At 45.0% G+C, this 13,734-nt stretch overlaps 1 protein-coding gene across 10 annotated transcripts in view; it reads right to left on the bottom strand.

Annotated features, from left to right (window-relative positions):
- Nucleotides 1–13,734, bottom strand: part of ZNF827 (zinc finger protein 827) — a 174,872-nt gene that overhangs the window by 76,196 nt on the left and 84,942 nt on the right. For all 10 annotated transcript variants that reach the window (XR_006295333.1, XR_006295337.1, XR_006295341.1 and 7 more), the window contains exons 6-7: nucleotides 6,320–6,559; nucleotides 3,647–3,704 (exon numbers count right to left, since the gene is read on the bottom strand). Coding sequence is in view for 7 of the 10 variants with exons in the window: in XM_043567971.1 (XP_043423906.1) it covers nucleotides 3,647–3,704; nucleotides 6,320–6,559 (298 nt within the window). In the remaining 3 variants the exon portion in view is untranslated. The remainder of the gene's footprint in view (nucleotides 1–3,646; nucleotides 3,705–6,319; nucleotides 6,560–13,734) is intronic.

Genomic DNA, 13,734 nt, shown 5'->3' with positions numbered 1-13,734 from the left:
TTCTTGGGATGAAAAAAAAGGCATTTTCAAACAAGTCCTTAAAATGATGTCTGGGATTTGCTTGAAAATAATTTAGGGGGATGGAGAACAAAAGGAGGGGCCCTGTCAACATAGGTCATGAGATGATAACTGTTCAAACTGAGTGATGGTCACATTCCCTACTTTTGTATATGTTTGACATTTTCCATTGAAAGAGTTTTTTTAAAAAAATGAGGTAGAAAGCCAATGATTCAGAAACTTGCTAGTTATTAGTTTCAACCTTTAGCTTCACCTAAACCTGGTTTCAAAAAATTGGTAACAAGGAATGCTAACATCGTTTTCTCTCTCCATATCTGCCCATCTTATAATAGAGGTATTAACAAACAGCAGAACTGCCAATGGAAAGGATCTGACGAGGAGGGAGGTGTAACTGTCAGCGCCATGGAGGACAGTGGGCTGCACATGCATCCACAAGCTTCATGCCCAGGCACGGAAATCGGCACCTTGGTAAGCACATGTTGGAATGCTGAGTTACAATGTTTCTTTCTAGGCTGCTGCACTTTTTCTTAGTTCCTGCAGTTGGAATGAGAGTCAAGACCAAAAATGACAAACAACTGTGCACAGAGTTATGGATTTGTACAGGACAGGGAGAGAATCAGCTTCTCTCTTCAGTACTGCACATCTGCCCTCGGCCCCCTGGATATCCAGACCTTAGGGGCAGGAGGAGATCTCACTGAGTGGAGGGGGCTCAGGCACCCCTGGCATTTGGAAGAATTGATCTCAGTTAAACTTATCTTCAATGTACCTAGCAACCCTCAAACATGGCAGATTCTGATCTTGACTGCGATCAGGAGCCATGTTCTGGACACTGAGCTTCTTCTGGAAAATATGGAAGATCCCACTAAGTACTACCTAAATATCTGGGGATAAGGACATTTTGAGGCTTGTTATCAATCTTTTTTGAAAAGTATTGCAAATCATACCTTAAAACAAAACCCCCATGAGCTGACCTTGTGCATGCAAAATAAGAGCTCCTTCTAAAACAGGAATCAAAAAAGAAGAGAGGTAGTTGGCATTTTCCCCCCATCCCTGTTATCAGTTAACTGAAGTTAAAGAGGATTTCTTGGCACAAAGCCACTTGATTCTGTTCCGCCTGAAGTAATGAGGTGAGAAGGTAAGAAAGAGATCTATTTGAGGAGAGGCTAATTGAACAAGTTCCTACTCAAAGGAAAAATAAAAACACACCAAGGATTCCATAGAAGAATAAACCAAGAATTCTGTGACACTGGTTTCTGAACACTATACCATGTCAGGGGCTCACAGCAAGCCCCCTACTTTGCTTTGGGCAAAAGATCTCATTTGGATTTCTTCTTACTCATAATCTCCCAGCAAGAGAAGAATTTAAGGATTGCTTCATTTTTGCCAAATGGCTAAAAAAATTTTTTCTTCTATCCTATAATTATGCTCTAGCTCCAGCCAAGGAAATGTAGACTATGAGACGCATTTCACTCATTTGGGACTGGTTCAAACCTCCTTTTACTCTTCCCAGAGAACACCTGAAAAGCATAAAATAACATGGCTTCGCAGCACACCTTTCTGTTGTATAAATACTAGGTTATCCTAAAGATGCACCAGAAAACCACCACAGGGGGTGCTGTTGGGTCCTGCCCACAGCTCCTTTCCTGCATTACCGCACTCATCCGCAAGCGGCTGGCGGTGCTGGTTGCTAACAGCGAGTGAGAGAGCTGCCTTCGCCATTGGAGCCCCTGCAACTAGGAGACTACTCAACCCTGGCTGGAGGCAGCAAGGGTTGACTTGCTGAAGCTAGTGAATAGGATGGCGAGGGGCGGTGGTCCAAAGAGTCGGCCCCCTTGCCTCCAGGCAGGCTTTACCCTGTGGTGCAATTCATGCTCCAGAATTCTCTGTGGGATCGAGCTGAAGCTGGAATCCGGTGAAAACCGCGTCCTTGCTCCACAACCTCCCCTTCCCTCTCCTGCCCCTTCACGGCCCAGCATGGTCCTCTGAGCGCACTCCCTCAATAAAACCCGTTCCCAGATCCCTATCTCAGGCTCTGCTTCTAGGAAACCTAGATTCATGACACTTCAAGACACCTAGGACTGCAAATTAAAATTAACATTTATTATTTTTCGTCTGCTGTCTCTCAGTATCTCCCAAGCGGGACAATTTCACGTGTTTACACCCATGGACACAAGACTTATTAAATGGTCTTCAGAATACATGCAGAAGGTCCACTGGAATCTGCAGCGGCTTACATTTCCTGTTTGAGCAACTAACTTAATAGACAAATAGCCCTCCCAGCCCCCAGACCCATTTCCCAAAACAATGCGCAGACAAGATCGCGAGCCCCGTTTTCCACCCGCGTACTTATACAGAGAGACAAGGCCAGCACCACTGTTCTGGTCTGTTACGGCAGGTTTCCCTTCCCTAATGCGCCATGAACTTTGTGCGAGGCCAGCTTGCTCTGTTTTAATTACTGTTTGATATTTGATATTTCTAAATTCCAATTCATAGAATTAAAAAGAAAAAAAAACAACAACTCGGGTTAAGGTTCAAATGAGCACCGTTCAGGTGCCTGATGAAACTCCACGGTCGGTTCATACCGCCTCAAAAAGAAAAGCATATTTATCTTTCATTGCAAGAATTAAAAAAGACAAAACCGGTCAACTGTTCCCATTAGGAAGAATTTGCTAAGTTTGCTCAGGAAAGCAAAGTTCCTTCATTTAAAGCCTTCTTGGTAGCTGACACGTCGTAGTCTCTGTTCCTATTTCATTCGGTAAAGCCTGCATGTTGGGCTAACTCAGAAGCTGGGGGGTGGCCTGGGGTGGGGGTGGGGAATGGTCCTTCAAAGCTAGAGGTCGCATTCCCCCCCCCCCCCCCCCAACCAGGGTTTCCTTTTTCCGCAGGGGTGGGGTGTGCACTTGTTGGAGCTTGCGCAGAACCGTTCAGGTCTGGACGGCTTTCCAGGCCGGGGAGGAGCACCGCCACTGGCTGGACCCCTACCTTTCCTATGGCAAATGGATGGGGAGGAGCAGCGCCACTGGCTGACCTCCTCAAACTGCCTTTGGCAAATGGAAAGCTTCCTTATGTTCAGCTGTTAGCAATAATGGCTTTCCTGCGGCCTTTTCAAGCATTTTCTTCTGCTTTAAATTTTTTTGCCCTCCTCACAATGCTGTGATATCCTTGGTGACAAATTATCAGTCCCCAGCTGCCGAGCTACTCAGGAGCACAGCTGCAGTAAAACCTTGGTCTACCGACTGAGCGGGGGAGGCCTGAGATACAAACCCAGCTCCCAATTACAGCTGCACGGCCCGTTTAAACTCCCAAGTCAAGAAACTTCTGCAAAGAGGAGAATATTATCTACTTCACAAAACTACTGTGAGGAATAAGAAAGGAGAACATATGAAAAATTCTCCAGCCAAGTAGCAGCTCTTAGATGTTTGATAAATATTAGTGGTCCTCCCCCTTGGTGTCCTTCCTTTCTGTGTTGTTTCTGTCAAATTTTTAACACAAACTGGTGGCAAAGGGCATGACTCCTTTGAACCCCGTGGGAGAAAACACCTTGGGGACCAATGTGCAACACGTGATTGGAGCCTGATGGCCCCACACAGAGGGCGCTCTGAGGGGACCCCCGCATAAAATGACCTACCTGGTGGTCGTCCGAATGGTGTTTTCTTTTGTGTGATTGTTCTCTTTGCTCACTTTTTCTGTAAGGAGAAAGAATGAAACATATACCTTTCAGGTCGTTCTTACTCAATTTGTATCTTCTAAGGCTTAAGCAGAAACTCCCTTAGAGTTTCTTTTCCCCTCCTGCGGTTTTCTTTTGTAAGTATGCAAACCTTCCCTGTCTTACTCACAAAGACAATCATGAAAAGCATATAGAGAGCCTCCGCAAAAATATTTTAGTAAAAACCAATCAAAGGGAAACAGTTACTAACAAATTTTAAGTGTGTTGTCAGATTTTAATGAGGCCTTAATAAGTACATATACACAGACAGAGATGTGCACAAAAACAGCTATTTCTACTGTATCTTTCCCCAGCTGAAAATTTCTGCTTTCCTCTGATTCAGCACGAAAACTGCAGTGGTTGCAAGTGTTCCGCTTCTGACTTTGATGACAACCTTTAAGCATTCCGTATTGTCAGGCCCCTTTGTGAGAGGGGATATAAAAACAGCCACAAGACCTCTGGGCTCTGCAGTCATCAAGCGCTTATTCTGATAAATGTCACGAGGGACAAAAAATATCATTAGCCAAGCAGAGGTACACCCTCCCTTACTCTGTCTTGAGGTCTGTATCTACCAGCTGTCAGAAATTATTTAATTAGCTTTCAAGAACACAAAAGTTGAACTCCGGCCTTCCCGATCCAGTTCAAATGTGAGGATTCTGCCCTGTCACAGCTCTCAATGGCTCAAGTATGCGGAGAAGACCTGGCCAACTCTGCAAGGGTTTCAGATTTCCATGGCAGGGCAAGCAAAAAACTCCAGGTAGTAGGGAGTTCCCAGATATTTGGGAAAATGAAAGGTTTACAACATCTGTCCAATACTTTGTAACACCGGTCTGAAGCTACGGCATGCACACCTGGGTGTGGACAGTTGCTTTCTGTCCACTGAACAACGACGGGGGTGAATTTGGATTCAGAGGCAGTATGCTTTCAGAGAGCAGGAAATCGAGGCTCCGAGATTTGCCTGAGGTCACCCAGGCAGTAAGTGACAGTGCTAGGGTGAGAACTCTTCCACAGAAAGTTTTTCGCTGATAGTAGACAGTGATAATGTACTGTTAGAGACAGAGACTTTCTGAAAAGAACCACACTGGCCTCACTTGTGCAAATTTTAACTGCTAAGTAATTTTCAAAACTAAATAAATAAATAAACTAAACGTTTATTTAGTTTTGAGAGACAGAGCACGAGCACAGGAGGGGCACAGAGAGGGGGAGACACAGAATCCAAAGCAGGCTCCAGGCCCTGAGCTGTCAGCACAGAACCCGATGTGGGGCTCACACTCATGAACTGTGAGATCATGACCTGAGCCCAAAGTCAGATGCTTAATGGACTGAGCCACCCATGTGCCCCCAAAGTTACATTGTTTTTAGATACACTTTCAGCCTGCTTTAAAAAAAAATGCATCTTGTATGATTTGGAGCTTTTGGGAGCTTGCAGAGATCTGTGTGTCCCGTTAAGTTTACAGAATTAACTATTTCTGTTACTGCAGAACTTTGCACAGATACAATCCTTGTTCGAGAACTGGGAGGTCACCATTTTCAGGACCAACTGATAGTTTCAAGCACTGGGGTGTGTTACCAGGCTAACAAGAAGGTGAATTATCATGATGGCATGCAGATTCTAGCAGCTTCTTTTCTCTTCCCTGATACTTTTCTTAGCGGGGGGGGGGGGGGGGGGGGGGGGGGGGGGGGGGGGGGGGGGGGGGGGGGGGGGGGGGGGGGGAACGGACGGACAAGTGAATGCTTAAATAATGAGACATCTCATGGTGTTTTGAATATGTTATCCATAACAAAAAGAGTTTATCAAACATTAGTAACAAACTTTACTGATGCATGAACTTCCATATGTAAGCCAATGCTTGACTACCGACAAAGTATGTGTATTTCTTACAAATCTGAATCCTGTATGTGTAGGTATCTCCAATCTCAATCATGTCCAAATAATAACAGCATATTAAATTTGTTAAGGACAAACAGTATGCAGCCTGAAAGAGTTAACAAAGGAAACAAATAGGACCCTTGTCTGTTCTATCAGAGCTGGTAATTCCTACACCTGTAAACTCCAAGTATTCAAAGTAGAAACATTGGTTTACAGAAAATGCTCTATAAGGCTATAGCTGGAAAGAGTCCTCATATTTTCATCTTTTCCTTTTCCTTGATTTTTTTTTTCTTTTGGCTAGAAACAGTACAATCTCCTTAATTCAAACCACACTAATTTGGAATTCATGGTAATTCAGTCACTGTTGGAGTAAATCGAAGTTTATCTTTTGAACGTTAGGGGAGAAAAAAAAGGCTGCTAATCAGATCAACTGCCTAAGCAAAATTAGAGGTGAGATGTTTCGCCTAGACAACAGGGATCATTTGCACAGAATTGAATAGAGTTCTAATTTCAAATGATTCTTAACTATTTATTAACGAAAGTTTGGCAGGAGTTCTACTTGGCAACGTTTTATTAACCGTTAGTTTGAGTGGCAGCATGGGTGTTAAAGTAACAAAATTGATTTCTGTCTGACAAATCTATAATGCAGGTGTTTTTTGCTTTGTTAGAGTGGCTTTCCTTCCAATTATTCCCAATTATTGACATTTTTCTGCACAGAAACATACCTGACAGTTGAAAGAGAAGCTCGGAAGCCATCTTCACAGAGATATCCTGACTGAAGAGGTTTCTCTCTGGGGGCACTCTGCCCTCTGGCATCTTCTGTAAGGGTTCGGTTTTCTCTCGCCCGATTAAAGTGCTATAGCCAACATTCCGGCTGGGTGATACTGAGACATGCGAGTCCTGGATGTCAACCTCCATGGGCTCCTCTTTAATCTTCACCATCTGAGTTTCCTTGTAGCTTTCCGCTGCAAGCAGGTGGACGAGGAGAAACAAGAACACCACGGTTTTAAAATTCTGAACCAAATCCAGTTTCTCATCACAGAGAGAACCATGAGGATTGCGTCTGGGAGCAGGTTAGAAGAGCACCACAGCTCAGAAGAAACACAGTTTCAAAAACGACTTCGTCCAGCCCACCTGGTTCCCTGAAAAGGTTTTCTGAGCAGAAACCCAGAGAAATGAAGTGACTTGCCCAAGGCCACAGCAGCGGCAGCAGAACCAGGCCTGGGTCTCCAGATCCAGCACTCGGGTTCCGTGCCCAGGGTCTCCTGAGCACTCCCCCCCATGCACTCCATCCTGTCTGCCACGCCGCTTGCAGAACTAAGGAGAACATGGTGAATGCCTGTCCTTGTTTTAGAACTTACGCAATTTCAGCAAATCAAATAAAAGCAAGCATATTAATACTACGATTGTCTCCCTCTATCTTTAAAGCTCTGCCCAATTTTTCTTCTCTCTCTTCTAGGGCATCTAAATTAATAAAGGGTAAATAGGGTCGATTCAACTGAGACATTTATACCTTGCTGGGAGCTAGTAATCCTCAAGACCACCTAGGAAGTTAATTGTAGCCCAAGGATCGACGCTGAGAAAAATAGCAATCTTACAGGTTATAATAATGGTTCAATTTACTGACTGTTGTTGCTTTAGGTGTGACTATTAGATGTTTGATCTTTAGTCCGAAACATATATTCGCCTTGTAAAGTCAGAGTGTCTTTATGTCCGTGCAGTCCTTAGAGCTAATGACAGCATCTTTGAAACAAAGTGTGAAGGCAATCAGACCATTAATTTGGGTCACTTTAAAATGAGCACACTTTCAAATCAATAAGCATTTACTAGTAACTACAGCGTACTCAGCATTCTGGGAGAAAAAAAAAGAGGAGACAGATAGATAGCAAATAGTGGCCCCTCAAAATATGTCTACATCCTAATCTCGGGAAGTTGTGAATGCCACCTTATTTGGAAAAAATGTATTTGCAGATATGATTAAGTTAAAGATCTCAAGATGAGATTGTTCTAGATCATCCAGGGAGGCCCTAAATCCAGTGATAAGTGTCCTTATAGAGGAGGACAAGACACAGTGGAAAAGGGCATGTGAAAACAGAGACAGTGCTTTGGACTGAAAATGTGCCCCACTCCACCCCCGAATTAATATATTGAAACCTCATCCCCAATATGAATCTGGAAGCGGGGCCTTTGCAAGGTGATTAGTCATGAGAGTGGAGCCTTCATGAATGGATAAGTGCTCTTATAAAAAAGACCCCAGAGAGCTCCCAGACAGCAAATACTTGAACTCCTTGATTTTGGACTTCCCAGCCTCCAGATCTGTGAGAAAGAAATTTTTGTCATTTATAAGCCACCCAGTCTATGGAATTCTGCTGTGGCGCCCTGACCTTAGCAAGACGAGAAAGTGGAGTCATGTAGACACAAGCCAAGGTCATTGCTGTGAGCTGGGGTGGTTAGAGCAAACTATGCTTTCCTTACAAAGCAGGAGAAAAGTGAGAGCCAAGTACATGCACAGTTTATTGAGTTGTAGGAAAGAAGACAGAAGAGCATTTCTAATTAAATGATTACAGTTAATGTAGTGTTGTCAATAAAAGCTTACATAAGAAGTGTGCTAATTGTTCTTTTTTCCTCTTGACATACTACACATGCTTTTCAGGGAAAATGACTTGTGTTTTTGTCAGCAACTAAATTGCGAGCAACTGTTATATTTAATTTAGATCCCTCCCCCCTTTCCCTATTCTTGCCAAGCTGCTGTTTCTCGGTACATCTGTGAAACTCATAAAAACCAAGTTCATCGATTCAGTCATGGCAAGGAAAAGAAAAGAAAAGTAAAGAAAAGAAAAGAAAAGAAAAGAAAAGAAAAGAAAAGAAAACATTAAGCTTTCAAAGTTACACACCTAGCTTCTCTGCCTTGACTTGCAGTCCATCTGCCTCTTTCTGGAGTGCTGACTCTACCCCCCGGCCACCCCTTAGGGATTTGGTGACCTGACGGCCACCGTGACCTCTAGCTACCTAGCTACCTCACTCATAGGTGCTGTCACAACACACGTTTCCCTCTTTATGTTCCCTCAGAGTACTAAATATTTGGGAAACAAACAGTGGGGTCAGTGTCACAGGTAGGTAGTGATGTCTCCCAACCCTGCAAGTCATTCCAAGGCTTGAGGACAAACACAAAACATGCCAGCAAAGGATTCACTTAATTTTTAAAAGGAACCTCAATGATATAAAGAGCAAAGCTAGAAAGTAGCTCTTTATCTTCTCCCATCCCCTTTCCCCAGCATTGTCCCTGGTTTAAAAATCCCGTGGCTAAGGTGAACCACGGACTTGAATGGTATCGGGTTTTGAAAGCTACTTGGGATAATTTCAAGTATGATTTACGTGAAGTGTTGTCTGCCCTTTCTTATAACTCTTGACCTTTCAAAATTGCACAAAATGCTGATTACTGATAAAAAAAAAAACAACCTTTACATTTTTAATCTACCTGATAGACTCGAGACTCACAGAGAAGAGTTTTCAAGCTGACATCTCAGTGGGCAAGTAAGGCATAATATAAGAAATATCTTGGTGCTTCTCGCTCTTCCATGAAATAGCATTATTGCCAAATGGTTTTGTTGTTGTTGTTGTTGTTAAAGCAGGGTTTCTCAACCTCAGCACTGATGACATTTGGGGCCAGATACTTCTTATTTTGGGAGGCTGTGCTGTGCATTCTAAGATGATTAGCAACATCCCTGGTTTCTACCCACTGGATACCAGTACTACCCATCCTCCAGGTGTGAGAACCACGAATAACTCCAGACGTTGCCAATATCCTCTGCGGGGAGGGGGCAAAATCACCCGAACCGAAAACCGCTGCTATAAAGTTTTTGCGACACTTTGACGTTTAGCCCCCTCCCCCAAATTTAATCTGCACCCAAGGCAAGTAAGAAAGAAAAGCTGCTCTTAAGTTAGAGCTTAGGCTCCCCCACATACTAATCCCATCTCAAGCTGGTGCCTGGACAGGCTAGCGTAGGAGGCAGGAGGCAGGCTGACTTGGGAACAGATCCCAAGTTGGCTAGAGATACCCACCGGTCCTCTCTCTCCCCTCTGCCTAGGGCATCCTGACAAAACAATTGTTGAATTAATCATTTCACTCTTTGCTTGGACTCCCTCACCCAGAAACATGCCTACCCAACCAGGGTTTACTCATTCCCATCATCTTCCTTCTCCACGTGCGTTGTAAATCCTTCTAGAATGTCTTCCTAAAATAATAGGACAAATACTAATTTTACCCCCAAGTGACTTATTCTGCTATTCCAAGAAAGAAATTGGCACATGGAAAAAGAGGAAAGACAAGAGTGTTAACAGTAGGTTATATGTGGGACGTGGGTTGAAGGTGACTGTTTATTGCAATGCTCATTTGTATCTTGTAATTTTTCTATGATAAATATAGATATTTTGTGTTTACTTAAAATTTTAAAAACAAAAAAATGACAACATATGCCCATAAAAAGGTGATCATTTCCTCTTTAAGAGTATTTAGAGAGGCGCCTGGGTGGCTCAGTTGGTTAAGCACCCGACTTGGGCTCAGGTCTCCATGTCACAGTTTGTGAGTTCGAGCCCCATGTGGGGCTCTGTGCTGACAGCTCAGAGCCTGGAGCCTGCTCGGATTCTGTGTCTCCCTCTCTCTCTCTGACCCTACCCCCTTGTGCTCTGTCTCTTTCTCTCTCAAAACTAAATAAACATTAAAAAAAAAAAAGAGTATTTAGAACACTGTGTATGCCTGGTAGCATAGGAGAAGTAGGTTTCAAATTAGGTAAGTCCTATTTAAACTCTGCTTGGCAGAGGGGAAAAAGCAATGACAACGCAATAATATTGTCTTTTCTGCTTTCACAAACAGTACATGTTAGTAATTACCGAACGGGATTATGTCATTCATCCATCGTGTGGCTGTTTCCGCCATTTTTTCAATGTCCACTGCATACTGAGTACTATGATAGAGGCTATGTGGGATACAGAGGCAAAGAAGACACAGTTCTGGCCCTCAAGCACTTTTAGTCTAAATGAATGATCAGACAAGTATAAACAGCCCTCTAATAAAAGAGGTAAAAATAAAATACAGTGTGGGAAGAGGAGTTAAGGACCACGGGGAACCACAGCACAAAGGCAGAATTGTACTCGACCTGGAGTGTTCAAGGAATGTCATGTTTTCTGGTTTGGCTGGGGGGCCAGCATGGAGAGGTGGAACCGGCACCTTGAAGAAGCCAGACTCATAGCATAGAATATAAACATAAAAGCAACTCTGTTCCTGTCTTCCATTGTCTCTTTAAAACTGCCCTGTAGAAAGAGCTCCTCTCCTGTCCCTGGGTGAGAAAACTCAGGCCGACCCATAACCTGGTAATTCTTAGACAATTCAAAGCCTTATGGTCCTTTGAGCAGCAAAATGGTCCTGATTCAGAATCCAGAAGGCCCAATCCCACAGGTTAGTCCACAGTTCCACCTTCTGGGAAGGTGAGTCCCTGCCCTTCCCTGGAAGGGTCGACAGGTAGCCTTTTGGGAGGAAAGGATCTGCTTCTTCTCCCTTTCTTGTTGCCTTCTCCCCAGCACACTAGTGGCCCTTTCAGACCCTAGAAAAGAGCTGGAGAAGGCGGGGGAAGAAGCGGGGGACAGAGGAGGGAATGGTCTTTGCTAGCCTGTTCTAGAATGGTTTCACCCTGTTAAGGCCAGCAGGCATTTCTCTCATGGGATCCAAGCATGGGATCTTCAGAGATCTTTTTTTTTTTTTAATGTTTATTTATTTATTTTGAGAGAGAGAGAGTAAGTGGGGGAGAGGGAGAGACAGAATCCAACCCGAGCTGTCAGCACAGAGCCCCACTTGGGGCTTCATCTCACAATGGAGAGATCATGACCTGAGCCAAAATCAAGAGTCGGACACTTAACGGACCGAGCCACCCAGGCGCTCCTCTTCAGAGACCTTTAACTTCGAGGTGATCTTTCCCCTGTAGTTCCCTTTACCTGGCTGAACTCCCTCTTGTCTGGGGTCCCTTATTCCCTCCATCGACCCAGGAATCTGCCAACCACCAATCATCTAGGCAGCCCCACTGGAAACCATATAAGACAACACCCATGCCATCTGTCCCGCAGGAAAATGGTCTACCCTGGAGCCACATTTAACACCTCCCTCTTTACTTGATCCTACAAACTGAGCAAGCTCAGACCCCACACAGTACTGCAGTGGCTCTCGGTGCTCATGCACGCAGCCCCCAAGGCAACTCCCCATTTCCCACCTTCTAGATTTCCCAGGCAGACGTCAGACCCCAGTGTACTAGGCTCCCCTCCTGAGGAAAACAGGACAAACGTCCTAGTGGGCGCCCCTTAAGCTGTGCTCTCTAGAGTTGGGGTGAGGCCAGTACCTCTTCCCTCATCCCCACCACCCTGCAGTGGGGGGATCACAGCACAGTTGTCTCCAAGATTCCCTCACCCCTGTCTTCAATTGCCTCTCACTTTTACACCTTCAGTTTGGCCAAGAGGTCCAAGAGGCGTGTGTGTGTGTGTGTGTGTGTGTGTGTGTGTGGTAAAATACACATAACATAAAATTTACCATTTTAGTCATTTTTAAGTGTACAGTTTAAGTATATTCACACTGTTGTGCAGCCATCACCAACCACCCATCTCTAGAATTTTTCACCTTCCATAATGAAGTTTTACCCATTAAACACTAACTCCCCATCCCTTCTTCCCCCCCAACCTCTTGTAACCACTGCTCTATTGTCTGGCTCCAGGGTAAGAGTTTCCTTCCTTCCTCCCTTCTCTCCCTCCCCTCTCTTTCCTCCCTCCCTTCCTCTCTCTCTCTCCCCCTGCCTACCCCTCCCTCCTTCCTTCTCCCCTCCCTTTCCCCCTTCTTTCCTCCCTCCCTCCCCCTCCCTCCCTCTCTCTCTTCCCTTCCCCCTCTTTCCCTCCCTTCCTCCCTCCCTTCCTTTAAAATTCTTCCTGCTGAAACCTTGGTGCTGAAGCCAAATCCTCCCCTGAACAACCGTTTAACAAAAAGGGTCACATTATATTCCAGAGAAATAAAACCGGAGAGGTAGGTAGGGACAGCATGCAGAATCTTAGGTGGGGGCCCGGAAGCCTTAGGGAGAGGGCGCAGGGAGGAGCCAGCCTTTGGGAGGTTTGCACAGAGGAGGAGCACGATCGGATTGCACTGCAGAAGGCCAACCTGGCAGTGGCACTTGGAAGGCCTGGGAGGAAGTGGCAATGAGGGCAGTTGTTAGGAGCTTATGGTGGTAATCCAAGCAAGGAGAGGATGAGGGCCTCAACTAAAGGTCACAGGGACAGAAGAGATTCACAGGATACTCTAGAGGTTGAATGGGGAGGAGCTGGAGGCGACTGGCTAGGAGTCTGAATAAAGAATGAAGAGACCAATGTGAGAGAAATTATAAGGAAAGTTTGTACGTGGCCTGGATGAGGGGGAGCGTGATTAACAAAATAATTCTATGATTTCTAAGCCTTGAGATTTGGAAGACGCTACCAACAGGAGTAGGAAAATAGAAAAGTTGAGTTGGGGAGAAATACAGAGGGAAACTTTCAGTTCTGTTTTGCCTAAGTACTTAACCAGGAAGTGGAGGTCAGGATGGCTGTGGGCAGAAAAGTGACAAGTGACACACAGACCAGCAGTCATCTGACTCCAGAGGACTTGGGGAGATCCAAAGGAAGGTGAGTAGAGAGAAGCGGATGGGGAAGAACTGTTACCTCTACTTTTAGGAGGAGGAAGAAAGAATGAGGAAAAGAGGAGGAGGGGGCACCTGGGTGGCTCAGTTGGTTAAGCATCTGACTTCAGGTCAGGTCATGATCTCATGGTTTGTGAGTTCGAGCCCCACAACAGGCACTGACAGGGCAGAGCCTCCTTGGGATTCTCTCTCTCTGGCCCTCCCCTTCTCCTGTGTGTTCATGTGCATACACTCTCTCTCTCAAAAATAAATAAACATTAAAAAAAAAAAAAAAAGAGGAGGGGGAAAGGGAGTGCCCGGCATGGTGTGTTCATGGAAACCCAGAGAGAAGGAGCGAGGCACCCGGGCACCTTCACGAGAGCCTTGAGCTTCTGGCCAGCCACCGCATTCTTGCCCTGGGGTTCCTGCACCCTTAGATCATTCCTCCCCTTAGTTCCATC

The sequence above is a fragment of the Prionailurus bengalensis genome, chromosome B1, assembly GCF_016509475.1.
Source record: "Prionailurus bengalensis isolate Pbe53 chromosome B1, Fcat_Pben_1.1_paternal_pri, whole genome shotgun sequence".
NCBI lineage: Eukaryota > Metazoa > Chordata > Mammalia > Carnivora > Felidae > Prionailurus > Prionailurus bengalensis.
Note: the sequence above shows the minus strand (reverse complement) of the source record. Positions and strands in the feature narration are given on the sequence as shown.